The sequence below is a fragment of the Procambarus clarkii genome, chromosome 10 (assembly GCF_040958095.1).
Source record: "Procambarus clarkii isolate CNS0578487 chromosome 10, FALCON_Pclarkii_2.0, whole genome shotgun sequence".
Classification (NCBI taxonomy): domain Eukaryota; kingdom Metazoa; phylum Arthropoda; class Malacostraca; order Decapoda; family Cambaridae; genus Procambarus; species Procambarus clarkii.
In genome coordinates this window covers 39,543,656-39,563,413 of record NC_091159.1, presented here as the reverse complement: position 1 = coordinate 39,563,413, position 19,758 = coordinate 39,543,656, and the positions used below count along the sequence as shown (strand labels likewise).

General features: G+C 40.4%; 1 protein-coding gene across 1 annotated transcript in view; it reads right to left on the bottom strand.

Moving 5' to 3' along the window:
- LOC123745507 (fibrillin-2) overlaps positions 1 to 19,758 on the bottom strand; it is a 196,791-nt gene that overhangs the window by 176,134 nt on the left and 899 nt on the right. Inside the window, 10 exon segments of the mRNA XM_069322332.1 lie at positions 2,709 to 2,956; positions 4,551 to 4,723; positions 9,132 to 9,347; positions 9,534 to 9,653; positions 10,070 to 10,318; positions 13,619 to 13,741; positions 13,938 to 14,057; positions 14,420 to 14,593; positions 14,748 to 14,912; positions 19,004 to 19,252. Coding sequence (XP_069178433.1) covers positions 2,709 to 2,956; positions 4,551 to 4,723; positions 9,132 to 9,347; positions 9,534 to 9,653; positions 10,070 to 10,318; positions 13,619 to 13,741; positions 13,938 to 14,057; positions 14,420 to 14,593; positions 14,748 to 14,912; positions 19,004 to 19,252 — 1,837 coding nt within the window.

Genomic DNA, 19,758 nt, shown 5'->3' with positions numbered 1-19,758 from the left:
GAAGAGTCCATGGAAAGGCAGCAAGAAGGGCCGCTGGTAAGACCCAGAAGCCTTGGCAGGAGGAACATGCTCGAAACCTCCGTCCCCAACCCGAACGGGGCAGCCCGAAAACCGCTCGAGTCCGGCCCCAACTAAACCCCCCGACCCTGAAACCCGCAGATGGTCCGGAGCCGGGAACAGGGAGGGAAAGGGGCGAACAGCACCTAACCAAAACGGGGCGGCCCCTGGGCATCTGAGTGGGAAACCAACCTAGCGTGTTGCAGCAACCTAACCTAGCTTGTAACACGGATGCTGCCTGTACTCTGAACTGTAATAACATCAGGAAGGTACTGGAGAATAAGCAGAGAATCTCTCTCGCAAGACTCCGAGTCAAGGTGTCAGTGACCCAACAGGCAGCATGACGGAGGTAAAAGTGGCGACTGTCACCCGGAGACAAAGGTACAGCAACCAACGATCCCGTACAAGACGGGTTGGAACCCGGAAGACACATTCAATGGTCCACCGAGCCCAGACAGGGGTTTCCAGGGCCCGTAGGCTGACTGCTACGGGAAGCCCGGGCAAGGTGTTGCTAACTGGTTAAGAAACCCAAAAATAACAAGAGGGTTGAGGATAGCACTGAAAACCCCTGAGACGTGTACAATCACAGGGGCCTAGCAGAGGGCCACCGAACACTACCAGTGGAACTATAGCCACACTAGGCAGACCCCCACCAGGCAAATAAAAATAAAAACAAAAGAAAAACCCTGCAAAAGTACACCGTCTCCAGAGGCAACAGGAACCGGTCGCCGCTTAGATGGCAGGTCGCGCAACACCTTGACACCCTAACTAGCACAATACCAGTCCCTACCCAGGGCCAAACAAGGGCCCCAAGCCCCAGCTGGCCCCAAGGGCGAGGCAAATGCCAAGCAGCAAGAACCTTTATGGGAATGATTCCCGAACGCCCCAGGAGAAGATAACCCTGTCACGCAAGGGCAGTATTCACAGGGCACTTAGGGAAGGAAGCCCTAAGCGCATGAAGCCCCGGCACTGATGAGGTACTCCTGGCCACTGCACAACACAGCACATGGCAGTGAACACCACACAAGGCAAACACCGCCTAGGAAACTGAGGCCAGAGAAGCGTCTATCCCAGTTGACATTAGGTTACAAACTGAAGCTAGGCAGCCAGCGCGGTAGGTCCGGGGCTTCCCCCCTCCCCCTCTCGGGGTGGGGAGGGCTGCGCGGACGATCGGCGCGGCAGTAAAGTGTGATGTTTGCTCGTTTGCTTGTTTCCATGGGATTGTAGGGAGTTTCTACCTCTCTGTTCGATTTTTTGTTTTAGTTTTTTACCACGTGGGGATTGTTTTGTTATGCCTACCTTTCTGGGTGCCTAACCCCGGTCGATGGCAGATAAGGAAAACCCCAACCACAAGGGGGGTTTTCCAGGGCCATTGCTCCCTGAAACCTTTCTGAAGGGGCCAGGTTCTGGCGCTGGTCCCTGGTAGGTCTGAACTCCTTAGCTAATGTCTCAGTCTAATATAACATACATTAGCCCGATAAGCTCTAGGGAGCCGTAGGGGCTCCCCACAGAAATTACCAGGATTCTGATAATAGCAGGATTGTGGTGATAATTAGCACTGTGCAGAGTATGGTGAAAGGAGTAATCTTGTTGAGGGAGGGAGGGAGCATCAGCTGACTGTGTGGCGACCTATGTTATTGTCTGAACTCACTATACCAACTTAGTGGTTTGTTATGGTGAACAAAACATGCAGATACTGTACTTATATATATGAAACATGTATACAGTAATAGTGTAATAACACCACAAAGAGTATGGTGGGAGGAGTAATCTACGTGAGGGAGGGAGGCAGCATCGTCTGCTGACTCTGTTTGGCAACCTGTTTTTGTCTGGACTCACCATACCAACTTAGTGGTTCACTATGGTGAACACAAATGTAGATACTTATATATAATGTGTGTATATAGTGTAAAAACAGAACAAAGTATGCTAGGAGGAGCCATTTTGGTGAGGGAGGGGGTGACGTGCTGTCGTCTGCTAGCTGCTGTGTGACTTGTCATGCACATTTGTGTTTTCACAATGTTGTTTGGACACCATACCAGCTTAGTTGTACAGTTATGGTGAACAAAACATGTAGATACTTATATATAACATCTGTATATAGTGTAATAAAAGCAAAAACAGTGTGGTGGGAAGAGGAATGTTGGCGAGGGAGATTTTGGTGAAGGAGGTGGCGTCTGCTGGCTGGTGTGTGGTGGCCACTCTTGTTGTTTGTACTCACCATACAAACTAAGTGGTTTGTTATGGTAAACAAAACGTGCAGATACTTATATATAACGTGTGTATATAGTATAATAATAGCAAAACCATTTGTTTGTCGTTTTATGACCATAATAATTGAATCATTAATATACACACCATACTTTTTGAGTATAGCAATGGTTCACACATTTTATTATATAAATATATCACAGTACATGCAACTGCAGTAATTGTCACAAATGATACTATGCCAATGCGATAATCATCATGTATAAAATTCAATTATAAGTTACATAATGTGTATACTATGTTCATATGGCTATAATGAAGTACTGTATATCAAATCAACCAGTCATTTGAACATCATAATAAAGGAACAGCACAAAGCTTATTGGCCCATGGGTGGTAATAAATAGCAGCTGTGTTAGTAGCAACCTCATAGGCCCAACTTGTTATTTAAATTAGCAGTTAGAGGATATAGTATCTTACCAATGCAATACCTGCCAGTCGAGTCGAGAATTGTTCCTTCTTCACACTCACACCTATACGAGCCGATGACATTGACACAAGTGCCACCTACACAGGCATCCTCCCCAAGCTCGTTGCATTCATCAACATCTTCACACACATGTGTGCTGGGATTGAGCTGTGTTCCAGATGGACAGATACACTGGTAGCTCCCTGGCGTATTACGACACTGTAATATAAACCATATTTACAAGAATGTATTTATATTTTATATATAGTAGTATTAAAATGAAACTTGTAGTTTCTTATGAGCAAAGTCCCAAATCATTTGAACTAGAGAAAACTTTGTCATTACTGTATTATTATATACAGTACTATTGTGGATTCCGGTGGTTTTTCACTGGTTACTGCGCCATTGGCTTTCTCCTCTGGCTTTTCGGGGTTCAGGCCTCTGCTACCTTTTTTCCACACTCACTTGAAGTGTTCATGGATGCCTCAGCTCTTGGTTGGGGTTTTGTGACCAACACTCACTGGCTAGCCTTCTCCTCTTCTTTGTCAGATGCAGAGTATTGTTCTGGAGTTTGTGGCCATGTGGTATGCGATGTGGAGAGTTCAAATTCCTCTAGGCTCTGTAATGCCACTTTATTCGGACTGTTCTCCCAAAGTTCATTGTCTCAACTAGGGGCTTTGCTACGGTCCTTGCCTCTTTGTAGCTGGACTCTGAGTGTAGCTCATCTGCTGGATTCTCTGGGTTTGGTTCTCTTTGTCATTCATGTTCAGGGAATGTCCAATGTCCTCACCAATGGTCTGTCCCAGTTCTTTCTTGCCTCCACAGAATGGACCTTCAATGCCACCTCCTTCCTCTGGCTTTGCAGGGAATTTGGGTACCTGGATGCCCCACATCCAGATGCCCAAAATGATGAGGTCTACATCGGCATGGTCTTGGTGGCTTCCTCTGTATGCGGCACCATTCCCCAATTGTGAGGCCCTTGCGGGAGATGCCTTTGGGCTGGATTGGTCAAGGTGAGGGGTTCCTGTACCTCTTTACCCCAATCGGACTGTTGCTCCTGGGGCAATTGAAGTCCTACACGGGGAGGGTGATCTTTTTGGCTCACGGATGGCTCAGCCTTGGTTTCAGATGCTGCTTGCTCGGTGTCTGATCCCAGGCATTTTTCCATGACTCTATCTCTATTATAGAATTAAGCTAGTGATAACTTCACTGATTTGACCACCTCCACTCTATGCATCTGGACATTTTGGACCTCAAATTCAGAAAGACAGCTTCTTTGGAGAAGTCAAAAGCAAGACAAACAAGGAGTAGTGGTTTCAAGTTCAAGAAGCCACAATGTAGGACTGAAAACAGGAAATGCTTTTCATCCATAGGGTTATAAACCCATGAAACTGCCTACCCACCTAAGCCATTAATGCCAAAACTCTGTTAAACTTTAAAATCCAGCTTGAAAAAAATCATTAGAACAAATTGGGTGACCCTTGACAACCCACCAACTTCCTGTCCTCCTCGAGGCCACTAACCTGTTGTTGGCCCTCAGGTAAATTCAGGTAAATATGTAGAAACTATATTTTGCACATTAGACCTATTAGTTGGAGAATTTTTTTTTTTAAATATTGTCATTATTACAGTCACATTCCTCTGGCCTTTACAAACCAAATAACATTTCAGATCAAATGACAAATTTCTAAGACTCACTGAATATAAATTATGAATTCTATTTATCAGTAAAATCAAGAATACAATACTAAATCATAAAATTTGCACTAAAAAATTCCCTAAAATGAGAATCGTAAATGTGTATTATAATTACCTGGCCACCATCGCACAGCAAATTGTCAATGGCACATTCGTTGATGTCGTGACAGAGGCGACCACTGTCGTCCACCATGTATCCTGGATTACAAATGCAGCGATATCCTCCTTCCAAGTTCTCACAGGCACCATTTCGACAAATGGTTGGGTTCAACGCACACTCGTTGATATCTACAAGAGATTGGTAAAATGTTTGGTGTGAATAATAATTAGTCAGAAATTAATACAACTATAATAACACTTAATACTGATTATTATTGCTGCTGTTATTTTTAGCAGACCTATATTGTTATTTCTACTACTATTACTTGTCAGAACTGTTAAAAATCTCCTCTGCTGATATGGTATTATGTACTAGGTCACATCGGTCACGCATTTCTAAAGGCCTACCGGGACTAGCCTTTTCTGAATGGGCTAAAACTCTGGCCCAGTCAGATAGGTGCAGGGGGCAGTGACATTTATTTTTGCCACCTCACAAGGAAAGGTAACCAGAGAGTCAATCAAAACAAACCACTGCTGACTTCAAAGGAGACTGAAGTTTCAAAACCCGCCTAGAGAACTCCCCCAACTATGTACAAAAATGATCGAAGTCTCTTGTTCACCCCACCTTCCCCACTCATTTGAGGAGAGTGGGAGGAGCCTCACTGTCAGCCAGCACCTCAGCCACAGTTGTAGAGCAGATGTAGACAACCATCCGATGACCTGGAAGAGAGGGAGATCAAGGAGCCACCGAGTTTCCCCCAGAAATTGGCATTTCATTACATTCAATGCTGGCTTTCTGGAGCAAGCCCCTTGTAGCTTCCTGAAGCTAACTACCCACAGAGAAGGAAACAAATGGGAACTCACCAGGAAGGAGGAACCACTGCAGGAATCATGACAAAAGATTAGACCCTCAGCCAAGAGACACTACCCAAAGCCACACAAGGGTGCTGAGGCCCAGGAACTAGGTACTGGATTGCCAGCCCTGTTAGACCTCCAAAACCCCTGCACCCAAATATCAGTCCAGAACATATTCAGCCGGCGCGTCCTGTTTCGTCTAACGCTAACGCATAGTGGACATAAAGTTGAGTCCTCTTTTAAAATATTTGTATAAAATTCAATTTTTATCCGATTTACTTTGGGTTTGTTTCAAACTGCGCGCTATGAGGCTCTCTTTCTCACCACTAGGCTGCATGGTACAATAAGTTCATGAAAGATGTGGATAACTTCGATCAAATGGTATTTTGTCCCAAACGGGTTGCAGGTGGGTGACTTTAGCCGTTTATACTGGTAATGATATCCTGTATTATATGCATATGTCTGTTTAGGGAATTTTATTCCGATCAATATACAACCAAAAATAACTGTGTGCAACAAGTATAAACTTGACAAACATAACAAAAGTAAAAACATTTCGTGTGTGTTTGACGCTCACTGATATGTTCCAGCGTTGTTTTATATTTGGCGCTATTCTAACTTACGCTTTGTTGATATTTTTTACCTATGGGCACATAGAACATTCTATTGCGAACACATTGACACAAAAATGAATGACGTACATAGAAAATTAATGTCATGAGAGTGAAATAAGTATAAACTTTCAAAGCGCCGTGCGTCGTCCCGTCACCGATACCGGGTAACAATTTCACCACTTCCCACACTCTTGCGGGCGGGCCGCATCATTATTCTACGCTTATATTCATATCACCGTGTTGGGAATTTCATTGCGAGTCCATTGATACCAAAATTAACGCTGTAGAATAAGTGTGGAGGTGATTACAATCCCAAGAGTAAAAACATTTTGTTGCTGATGGGCGCTCACGGCGAGTCATCTTCGTAGTTATTTATTTGGTGCTGGTATCCCTATACGTTTCGTGACTTTTTGTACTGATGTTCTTCTAGAGAATTTTATTGCGAACACGTTGGTACCAAAATGAAATACGTAGCATGAGAACTAAGGTCAGAAGAGTAAAAAGAGTATACACATTTTTGTTTTTACGCTTAAGCGATAAAAACGCAGCGCGCACATTCGGTTGGCTGAGTGACCTTTGCGGAGAGCGCGAAAGTGTTAATAACGCTTCAGATAATCTGAAAAGGACGAGCCTTGGAATAGGGGGGCCCAAGGTAATAGGATCCACACACAAAGCATCCACCATGGAAGAAGCGGTGGCACATGATGCGCCTAAGCAATGGCCACCACTAGTAAGGAAGACCTCTAAGGAAGTGGCTCCCGAATAGTCTAGGGAAGATAACCCTGGCAATGATAGGGAGCACACACTGAAGGCAACCCTGTGCACATGCAACTCCAAGCACCCTAAAAGCTTTGCTAATGCTGCACTGCAGTGTACATAAAATGTTACTAAGGGCAAACACTACCACTTAGCTGCAAAACAGGTCAGATTCACGAAGAAGTTCCGCAAGCACTTACGAACCTGTACATCTTTTCTCAATCTTTGGCGGCTTTGTTTACAATTATTAATTAGGACGCTCGCCTGGCGTTTCTCGAGCGCTTTGTCTTGGGTTCATATCGTGGCTGGGGAGGTTTTACTAGGCGCAAATCCTTAACTGTAGCCTCTGTTTAACTCAACAGTAAAATGGGTACCTGGTTGTTAAACGATTTTTTGCGGGATTGTATTCCAGGGAACATAGGATTAAGGACTTGCCTGAAATGCTATGCATACTAGCAGCTGTACAAGAATGTAAGAACTCTTGTATTGTATATATAATAAATAAATAATAAAAATAAAATAAATCAACAATATCATCTATAGAACTGGGGTTGAGACACCAGCTGACAGCAAGGTACCTTCCCCTCGCCCCCTCAAATAAGTGGGAAAGGTGGGGAAAACAAGCTCATGATAGTTTCAAGAAACTTCAAACATTTGCTTATATAGTTGAGGAAATTCTCTAGGCTGATTTTGAGGCATCAGCCTCTTTGAAGCCACCAGTGGCATGTTTTGACTCTTGACTTTCTGATTGACTTTCCCAGTGAAGTGGCGAAAATAAATGACACCGCACCCCTGCACCTCTTTGAGTGAGCCAGGTTATGGTGTTGGTCCCAGGTAGGCCTATAGAACTCCTTGGCTGATGTGACCTAGTAGATGGTCAAGCATGATAGCTTCAGTGAGCCACAAGGGTCTCCCCCAGGAAATTTAATCAAAGTTTAAAAACGTTTATTTGCACCAAAAATCCACATTGTGGAATTATCTTCATTAGCTGAACACCTAAACTACTGCAGTGCATAATAATTGGTTTGAAATCCTCCCTAGATATCCTAAACTACAACAGTGGGTAATAATTGGATTGAAATCCTCCCATTGCATCCATTTTAATTGTGGACCAGATTTTGTTCGCTGCAAGCAGTCGGGAAACCTCAACCTTCAGGAACAGGAGGGAAGAAAAGAGTGGGGTGGACAAGAGTGTCAGAATCCAAGCTAGGACCAGAATGTGCCACCCTTTCCTAATAGGAAGGTCTGTGGGATACAAGATCACCACAGTACCAAAAGAAACTCCATTAGAAAAGTAGACTGCACAAAAACAAGCAACTGACTGGACAACTTTTGCAACTCTGATGTAAACTATGTACACATACTGTCTAGGTCAAACTGCTAATTAGCATCGCTCGCTGGCCACCAGATGGCCCAAATGAACAAATGGTCCAAATGTATATGCAATGATTCCACAAAGATTTGGACGTCTATATAATGGAGCCCCCCCTAAATAACATATCAAATACACTTACTGGCTTTTTTCTTTGAATTTTGGATCTTTTAAGAAAATATCTGAATTTCTGAGACAACTGCAATTAAATCTGGATTGCCAGTTCATCATATAAAGTGCCCTATTCCTTAAATTCTTGCTTATTTATTTGTAAATTTTATTCATAATAATGTATTTACATTTTATAAATGTTTTTCTAAGCTTGCACTACACTAAATGTTGTACAAGCAAGTTTGTTTTTGTTTATATAAAATTTTTTTGAGACATTCAGATCTGTGAGAGGGAAGCATAATGACTGTCATTCTTCATGGGCGAGTGTGCCTAACTTTATTACTCAAGCATTTTCACTGACTTGAATCCATGTCATGTAGCAAAAGAAGTATGGGTACATTAGACTATGATAAGAGGAACTTCCTTGCCTTGGATAAGATCAAGATATTAGAGAAATGTGATTGAAGCTGAGAAGGGAATCAGCTAGCAAATGAGTATGGCATTGGTATTAGTGCAGTTTCTGACATAAAAAAAAAGTAGATAGCATCTCATAATTTGTGAACTAAATGGTGAGCTTGAGAATTTTCATGATTCTGTTTACCAGTGATATATGCAACACTGAAGACTATGACCGGCTGTTGATGGTATACAGTAACTTTGTGTAGCTGAAAAAATGGCACTAACTATAGGCACTGAGGACTTCAAGGCCAGTTCTGGGGGATGCAAAAGTTTAACAGATGGCAGGACATAGTACTATAACTGGATTTTAATTCCATAAAAACTATTATATTAAAGTAGCATAAGTCCTTAATGAAATATTTTAAAATATGTCATTGCTGTATTATACCTGACAATTTTAATTTTTACTGATGATGAATTTAAATGTTACCATGGCCTTCATGAGTGATGCCTGTTCCATGTGGACAGAGTGATAGAAACTCCTGAGTGCCTGTCTGAGGACACGACTGGCAGGGTGTTCCCCAGCCCATAGGCTGGCCAAGAATCACAGTGCAGCAGCAACAGGCTGACTTAGTGGTGGGTGTGGTTGATGGGTTGGAGCACTGTCCATCACGATACACAGCATAACAGAAGTCCAATTTTGTGTCTGCAACATTGCAAGAAATTTTTACTTTAAAATTGCTTGAAAAACCCCTAACTGAATAACACCAGCTCAATAAAACAAAATCAGATATTTAAAAAATAAATGATAAGTGCATATGAACATTTCAATTTTTACAATTAACATCAATTAAACAAAGGAATGTTATAGAATATTAAAATGGGAACTTACCTAGACAAGTGACACCATTAACACCTAAAGTGAAACCTGGTGGGCACTCACACTGGAAGCTGCCGTCAGTGTTGATGCAGCGACCATTCTTACATGGTCCTGAGGCACACTCGTCCAGATCTTTGACAATTAATCTCTAATTAGTACATAAACTACAGCTGAATTAATCATTAAAACAAAGTTATTAAGTCAAAATTTTTATGATATGCAGAGCTGGTAAATACAACATATTCAAACAAGATGATTACATTCTATTAGTTACAATAATAACACCCAACCCACATTTATGAAAAGAAAGGAAAGTGATGACATTTTGATCCATCCTGTACTTTAAAGGGGTTCAAGACAGACCAAATCATAATCACTTTCTTTTCATATTTGTGGGGAGGACATCTAATACTCATCCATGTTATCATGACTTATTCTCTGTTTATAATACCTCTCTTACTGATAAATTTTATCCAAAGATAATGTTAGTAATGAATTTATGTTGTACTGTAATACAAACAATACAGTAACAAAAAGTCAAGACATACCAATACATGTTTTGCCACTGGGAGCCAAGGTATATCCAGGCTGACACACACATTTAAAGGAGCCATCTACATTGACACAGGAACCGTGTTCACACATTCCTGTCTCACCGCATTCATCAACATCAGTGCAAAAACTTCCATCAGTGGCATGAGTATAGCCATCATTACAAATGCAACGATATGACCCTTCAAGGTTTTCGCATCGACCAGACAAGCAGATAAGCGGGTTCTCCTCACATTCATCAATATCTGAAAATGAAAATGAAATATAAAAGAAACTTACAAATTTATCCTTTAGAGTTTAATTAACCTTCAGGCTGTGCACTAATTACTTCTAACAATGCCATGGTGCATAAGTAAATATTAATTTCCCCCACAAAAATTGTCATAATATTGTTAAAATGCATTCCCTGATCACAAAAAAATAAAAAAAATTGTATGTGGAATACTTTGGCAGAGATGGAGGGAGAAATACTGACAAATTTATAATGGATGATAAAGCAGTCACCCCGCAGCAGTCTATTCCAGGCCGACAGTTGCTGCGAAAATCATTTTACTTATCGTATTTCAGTGGCTGATTAGTTTTCTTTCTTTTTTTTGGCAGCAATATTCAAAGGCTTCCAACAGAGTTCCACATAAGAGGTTGTTCTGAAAACTGGAACACATTGGAGGGGTGACTAGTAAGCTTCTAACATGGATGAAAAATGTTCTGACTGATAGAAAAATTAGGGCAGTAATAAGAGGAAGTGTATCGGACTGCAGAAATGTCACAAGCGGAGTACCGCAGGGTTCAGTTCATGCACCAGTAATGTTCATTGTCTACATAAACGATCTAGCAGATGGAATACGGAATTATATGAACATGTTTGCTCATGATGCTAAGATGGTAGGGAAGATAAGTAACTTAGATGATTGTCATGCCCTTCAAGAAGACCTCAACAGAATAGTATATGGAGCACCACTTGCCAAATGGAATTTTATGTAAATAAGTGTGATGTTATGGAATGTGGAATAGGAGAACATAGACCCCCCACACAACCTATAAATTATGTGAGAAATCTTTAAAGAATTCTGATAAAGAAAGAGATCTAGGGGTGGTTCTAGATAGAAAACTATCACCTGAAGATCACATAAAGAATATTATGTGAGGGGGGCCTATGCTACACTTTCTAACTTCTGAATTGCTTTTAAATACATGGATGGCAAAATACTAAAAAAAAATTCACGACCTTTGTTAGACCAAAGCTAGAATATGCAGCAGTTGTATGGTGCCCATATCTAAAGAAGCACATCAACAAACTAGAAAAGGTGCAAAGACATGCCACTAAGTGGCTCCCAGAACTAAAGGACAAAAGCTATGAGGAGAGGTAAGAGGCATTCAATATACCAAAACTAGAATATGGAAGAAAAAGAGGCGATATGATCACTACGTGCAAAATAGTAACAGGAATTGATAAAATTGATAGGGAAGATTTCCAGAGACTTGGAACTTCAAGAACAAGAGGTCATAGATTGAAAGTAACTAAACAAGGATGCCGAAGAAATATAAGAAAATTCACTTTCGCAAACAGAGTGGTAGACGGTTGGAACAAGTTAGGTGAGAAGGTGGTGGAGGCCAAGACCGTCAGTAGTTTCAAAGCATTATATGACAAAGAGTGCTGGGAAGACAGGACACCACGAGCGTAGCTCTCATCCTGTAACTACACTTAGGTAATTACACTTAGGTAATAATAATTACATTATGAATGCCACTATTTCTGAATTTCTCAAACCGTTCCCTGCTCAACTTAAACTCTTTTGTATCTGCATCACTCGTTCCAGGGGTTTTCTTTATAAGATCTTCATGCAGTAACTTTGCTTTTTCACAAATGATGCCCTCTGAAACGCTATCACCCGCTAACTCCTTGTTGTGTATCCAAATTAATAATAACGCTTCAACATCCTCAAGTGTTTGTGTTCTTTGTTTCGTGATTGTTGATATGCCTTTTGTCACTTTAGCACTCATAAGGCCCTTTTTCTTAGCAAGTACAGTGGGGGAGCCTGTCGGCCGAGCGGACAGCACGCTGGACTTGTGATCCTGTGGTCCTGGGTTCGATCCCAGGTGCCGGCGAGAAACAATGGGCAGAGTTTCTTTCACCCTATGTCCCTGTTACCTAGCAGTAAAATAGGTACCTGGGTGTTAGTCAGCTGTCTCGGGCTGCTTCCTGGGGGTGGAGGCCTGGTCGAGGACCGGGCCGCGGGGACACTAAAACCCCGAAATCATCTCAAGATAACCTCAAGATAAGATCTTTGAGATAGATTTGTTGTACTGCCTAGCTAGTTCAACAACCCATGTACCATTTTCATGTTCACAAATGATTTCTTGCTTTTCCTCTATGGTCATCCTCACATGTGTTTTTTTAGGTTAAACCATACCACTGATTTTCTTGAAACCCATGGTGTGATATATAATAATTACTTTTATGTTCAAAAATAAAAAAAGCAGAAAAGCAATTAAATTCTTTACAAAGAATTCAAGTGCAATCGTCACTACGCGGGAGGCACTGGTAAACTGAAACGCAGTTGCCCTTGCCACCAGGAACCACGTGCCCGGTCGACCGATATGTGCATGAACAAAAACACATGGCAAGGCATAGGTTGTAACTCGATTCAAATTTTCCAAAGAAATTGAGTTCGTAACCCGAAAAATTCGTAAAGAGGGATGTTTGCTACCAGAGGTTCCACTGTACTTTTATTTTGCCTGGTGCTGGGTTAGGTTGACTACAACCTTGCATACATTGGAGAGGTGCAACTCTAACTTTTTGAATACTGTATATAAACAGACAGAAGTCAACACCTGGCAGAGAACTGCTACCGAAGCTAATAAACACTCTTTGACCAAAGAGCCGAAGCTCAACCCCGCAAGCACACAACCTCCACTAAGCCTTAGGTTCACTTCTTCCTGCCTGTTTCAGGCTCAAGACCTTCACCATTTCACAACAACAACATCTTTTTATGTTTTAAGTCATTTCTCTTCAGCAGCAGGAGTCAGTATTTCTCACTTCAACTGAATTAGTCCATGTTATCTCACCAGTATCACTTCTCATCATTGCCTCAGTAAATATCCCAATGTCATGGCACCGACTTGTTACTTGCCCATTACCAGATACACTGATATCAACAACCAAACCTCCAAGTAGCAGAAATGTTATCTATTGCTACTGATCTATGCCAAATGCCATGGCATGGATCAGTAGCCAAATTGTTGCCAAATGCCTCCAGCATTCTAGAGCTTCACTTGACACTGGATCCCTGTATCTTGGCCTTCTGATAATCTTAATAAATAAAGTTTGCAAAATCTTGTCTGTGCCCTTCTACTACTAGATGCTAAAATCCTTACTACATTAAAATAGCTATTTTTATTTTATTCCTTCAGTCATCTGGACATATTCAAATTTAATACTAATCAGGGTCAATAATAGGTGCATGAAGCCTGTCTCACTACAAATTTAGCAATGTTTTTATTTCTCTTTAAAAATATTCATAATAGTGATTAGTTAATAAACTTACCTATGCAGGCAAAACCAGAAGAGGAGAGGATGAAACCAGAGTTGCACACACATTTGAAAGACCCATCCATGTTGGTGCATATTCCATTAGCACACATCCCTGTTTCACTGCATTCATCATGATCTAAGAGGTACATATAAATAGAAGATTACTGATGTGATAATTTCATGCAGGTTTTAAAATATGAGACATTCAACATAATTCACATGAAAGTTAAGAGTAAAAACATTTGTCTGACTTAAGCATTATCTGATTATTCAAACTACTTTGCTGTATGATGTAGATAAAGTGTAAACTTTTTTTGTGATGAATTACATACCAATACAAGATCGCCCATCTGAGGAGATATCAAAGCCAATGGGACAGCGACATGTGAAGCTCCCCTGAGTATTGTAGCACTGACCTCCACGACATGCCCCACTCCGACATTCATCCACATCTGACAGGGCCAACATTTTTGTAAACCATTTCTTAGCAAATACAATAAACTCATGAATGTTTCACAAAATAATCTTTTATTTAGTGTTCTGAAAAACCATTTAGTTCAGTATTTTCATCATATATTTCATATCTGGTATGCTTGAATAAAGCAAATTCATTCAGGAAGAATCAACAGTACTACACAGTAGTAATGACAGCAGACTATGTAATATGGATATTTAAAAAGTATTACATTCCAAACAAAAAATAAATTTATCCTTATGTTACACTCAATACAATCAGAAACTGCAAATGTGAAATGAAGTAAGAACTATGAAACTTGTGGGTAATGATGCATAGAGGAAGAAAGGGAAAATTTACCTTCACATCTGTCAGTGACAACATTATGGGTGAAGCCATCATAGCACTGACATGTGTAGCCCTCAGTGGTGTCAACACACCGGCCACCTTCACCACACAACCCCTGATTTATTGTACATTCATCTACAGGGGGAAGCTTGAATGCAGTCGCTTGACAAATCCTTTGATAGAGTTCTGAAAAAATCAGCCTTGTACTATTTAAAATGGTGTCCACAAGTCCGAGAAATATTGTTCTTAAATATTCATGTAACTTCTACCCAACTTTATATATAGCACAGTATAAAATTATACATCAAACCTCAGATATTTTTGCTTCATACAAACTTACCTTCTCCAGGCATTGGGCATGGAGCACAGTCATTAGGTCCCTCTCCCCAAGCCTTGCCCATATTCTTACTGCAACAGCAGGCTTGCTGAGTAAGAGGAATTGGAAGAGGTTTCCTGCAACGATTAGTGCCTCTGATCTCTGTGTAGCAGTATCTCTGCCGAGCATCTTTAAACGGAAAAACATTTATGTAACATGTATTATAGCTAAAATAATACATACAAGTGTGTAAATAACAGTTTGTATGCTGTATGGCCAATATAAATTTTAGTTTGTATCAATAATTGTGTTTATTTCATTACTCTGAACTCAATTCTAATAACATTAATGAGTCAAAAATATCATACTTTATCAGAAAATTATTCTTAACATGTGTTAATATACATATTAATATACATCAGTATAATCAATGATGAGAAAATCAGAAGGATTCATGAGGATTGGATAAGGGACACACAGTATTTCTCATATGGAAATGGAAGAACAAAAAGTAGGGAGAAAATATAAATGAAATAAATCATACCTAAGAAAAGAAAAGAACAGACACGTAAGCTGAACTCGAGAACAAATGTGTAGGTTGCCGAGGGAATTAGTCTGCTAAGTATATAATTCAGGTGCTGAGTAAACTGGGAGAATGTACAAAGACTTAAGAGCAAACAGGTTTAGAATATTGAGTGAAAATATAGATATATATCAGATAATTAATGATAATATCAGAAACATACATAGCAATGATAAAGAAATTTTTATGTAGCAGTCATGGACCTAGAGAAAAGCATATGTAATAAAATACTAAACACTACAACCATGCCTGCTTCTAGCCTATATTACATTATACATATGAACTTCAGGCAGATATGTTTACCCACAATGGTGTCTAGAATCAATTGACAAAGAGGTGCTTGCAAGTACCCCATGGTGAACTAATCCTGGCTGATGGAGCCACAACTGATTGCCTGAAGCTGATGCTGTCCCCAGCTATATAGGAAGCAGGTTTGGTGGTCTGGGACATTAGGAGACAGATTCACGAAACAGTTACACAACCACTTACGAACCTGTATATCTTCTCTCATTTTTTGGCAGCTTTGTTTACAATTAGTAAACAGTTAATGAGCGCCGAAGCACCAGGAGGCTGTTTATAACAATAACAACAGTTGATGGGAAGTTTTCATGTTTGTAAACTGTTTAATAAATATAACCAAAGCTGTAAAAGGTTGAGGAAAGATGTAGACATTCGTAAGTACTTTCGTAATTGCTTCGTGAATCTGGCCTTAGGTCTTTACATCTCTATTGGAAAACATCTCCCTTTAACATTCCAACTGGATATTGAGCCATACCACCAACTAAGGACTGTTTATTGCGAATAATTTGATACCACAATGAACAACGTAGCTGTGCTTGTCGGGAGTATTGGGTGTAGCTGGTGTGGCATTAAGTGTGCTCTAGCGGGTTATCTTGAGGTTATCCTGAGATGATTTCGGGGCTGTTAGTGTCCCGGCGGCCTGGTCCTCGACCAGGCCTCCACCCCCAGGAAGCAGCCCGTGACAGCTGACTAACACCCAGGTACCTATTTTACTGCTAGGTAACAGGGGGCATAGGGTGAAAGAAACTCTGCCCATTGTTTCTCGCCGGCGCCTGGGATCGAACCCAGGACCACAGGATCACAAGTCCAGTGTGTTGTGCACTTGGCCGACCGGGTAAAGCTTTGGCGACTTTAGGGGTCATTGCGGGTTATGCGCCCCATGTTGTCTAATTTATATGCATATGTCTGTGTAGGCAATTTTGTTGCAATCACAGTGATACAAAAAAGAATGATATCGAACAAGTTTTGACTTGATAAACCTGAAAAGAGTAGCAACATGTTCACGCTGCACGGCTAACAAACGACTTAGTTTTTTATTTGGTGCCAGCATCACATTAGCTTTAGTGACATGTTATACATATGTTCCTCTAGAACATTTCATTGAGAACACATTGATACCAAAATGAAACACGTACATCGAAAATTACGGTCAAAAACATGAAAAGAGTATAAATTTTTCAGTAGGGGGTGTAGCTGATATGCAGTTGGGTGTGCGGTAGCAGGTAACCCTTGGGCAACTTCCCACGGTCTTGTGGGTGGGGCACACCCATGTTTTGGACTTTATTTTCATATGTCTGTGTATGGAATTTTATTGCGATCACAGTGATACCAAAATTAACGATGTAGAACAATTCTGGGGTTGACAAACCTGAAAAGAGCATAAACATTTCATCGCTGTTTGGCGCTCAAGGCTAACGATCACCATAGTTTTTTATTTGGTGCAGGTCTCATGTCGGCTTTGGTGAAATTTTATATATATATTCCTCTAGAGCATTCTCTTGTGAACAAATTGATACCACATTTAAATACATACATGCAAAATTAAGGTGAGCAGATCAAAAAGAGTATACACTTTTCAGTGTCGCCGCGCGGTCAACCGAAATGCTCGGTGCATGAGGGGAAAGTTACAGAGCCTTCTGCCGGGAGCGCGATAATGTTATTGACCACTTTGTAATTTAAAAAGATAATACAAATAGTACACTATAATACATATAATACATAATACATATAATACATACAAAAGATAACACCACAATGTAGGACTGAGAAAAGATGATTTCTGAGGGAAGCCCCTACGGCTTCCTGGAGCTTATCGGGCTAATGTATGTTATATTAGACCGGGACATTAGCTATGGAGTTCAGACCTACCAGGGACCATGAGCCAGAACTTGGGCCCTTCAGAGAGGTTTCAGGGAGCAATGGCCCTGGAAGCCCCCCTTGTGGTTGAGGTTTTCCTTATCTGCCATCAGCCGGGGTTAGGCACCCAGAAAGGTAGGTCCCCCCCCTCCCACTCTCGGGGAGGGGAGGGCTGCGCGGACGAGCAACGCGGCAATAGTGTGTTACGTTTGCTTGTTTCCTTGGGATTGTAGGGAGTTCTACCTCTCTGTTCAGTTTTTGCTGTTTGTTTTTACCATGTGGGGTTTGTTTTGTTATGCCTACTTTTCTGGGTGCCTAACCCCGGTTGATGGCAGATACGGAAATCCCTCAACCACAAGGAGGTTTTCCAGGACCATTGCTCCCTGAAACCTCTCTGAAGGGGCCAGGTTCTGGTTCATGGTCCCTGGTAGGTCTGAACTCCATAGCTAATGTCCTGGTGTAATATAACATATATTAGCCTGATAAGCTCCAGAGAAACTCCGGGGCTCACCCAGAAAATGGCATTTCACTACCTTCAATGCTGGGTTTTTCACCTATAGGGTTATAAACCCATGGAACCACCTATTCATCAAAGCTGTAAATGCTAAAACTATGTTGGGTTTTAAAATACAAATTGAAAAGATCATCATGGCAACTGGGGGCACCTTTGACAAGCCGCCGGTTTGCTGTCCTTATCGAGGCCACTAGTATTAGTGGCCCTCAGATAAATTCAGGTAAATATGAATGATTGTTAATGTTTCAAGTGTCGATCTGTCTAGTTCTTCCAAAGAATTAACTAGAATATTTAAGCTCACTCTGGTTACATGTAAAGAGATTATAAACATGTTTATATATATAATAGAATGGATCAGAATGTCTTATAGAAAGCTTTGAATGCCAAAGGCAAAGGAGTAGGGTTGTCAACTGGCAAAGGAGCAGTGATGTCAACTTCCAGGAAGGAGTGTTATAATGAAAGAACAGCATTTTTAATATTGAATAGAATATAAAGCAAAAATTTGAGTAATACAAAGGTTATGTAATGGAGAGGAATATACAAAAGAGAAACAGGTACTGAATATAGAAGGTATAAAATTATAAGGCAAGACATGTGGAGGAGCAGAATATGTCAAAACAAATAAAGTGATGGTTCAGTCATCTGGTGAGGAAGGAGGCTAATGACATATATGTAAGACAAACATACATACATACATACATATATATATATATATATATATATATATATATATATATATATATATATATATATATATATATATATATATATATATATATATATATATATATATATATATATACACATATATACATACATACATACATACATACATACATACATACATACATACATACATACATACATACATACATACATACATACATACATACATACATACATACACACACACACACACACACACAAGTATATGAGTAGATCGTACCACATGCATTAAATCTTGTATAGATAGAGAGAAGATAGCAAAGCATTTACAGATCATGACGACAAATCATAATGCTATACCTATACAACTTGTACGATCCTGGCTAGGAATAAAACCCGTGTTACAGCTGCAGTAGAAGCTGCCATCAGTATTGACACAGTGTCCATTTAGACATACATCAGTATCTTTACATTCATTACGATCTTCACAGGCATTTGTCTCTGGATTCCTGGTCTGGCCCTCAGGACATTCACATGTGAAAGATCCAATACTGTTGATACAACGACCACCTTCACACAGCCCAGGAATGGCCTCACATTCATCTATGTCTGAAATTAAATTATGACATAAAAGGTAAATGTTAATGTAAAGTATAAAACATTTATTAGCTTGTCAATGTTGCCAAATCTGCACTAATTCTAAACTAGTTCATTCTAAAATGATAATGCAGTAAAGTATATTATTAATATACCAATATATCTTTTCTGAAAACCAAATGTAGTAGAGTACATTGGTACCTCGGCACTCGAACAGTTCCTAAATTGAACAATCTGGCACTCGATCACTATTTGAGAATAAAAACGCTCGGTAGTCGAACGTTTGTTTGGCACTCAAATTCAGTACTCATTTGTACTGCATAACAGATGAATCAGTTTCCCAGAAGCTGTCGTTCAGTACACAGCCCCACTAAACTCTCTGTAAACTTTCTTGTGTTTTCTTGGCTATTTGTATATTTTCTTAACATAAATAGGTCACCATGGCTCCTAAGAAAGTTAGTGATAAAAGCCAAATGAAAAGAAAATTAGTTAGAACCAGATAGAGATAAAAAACAACT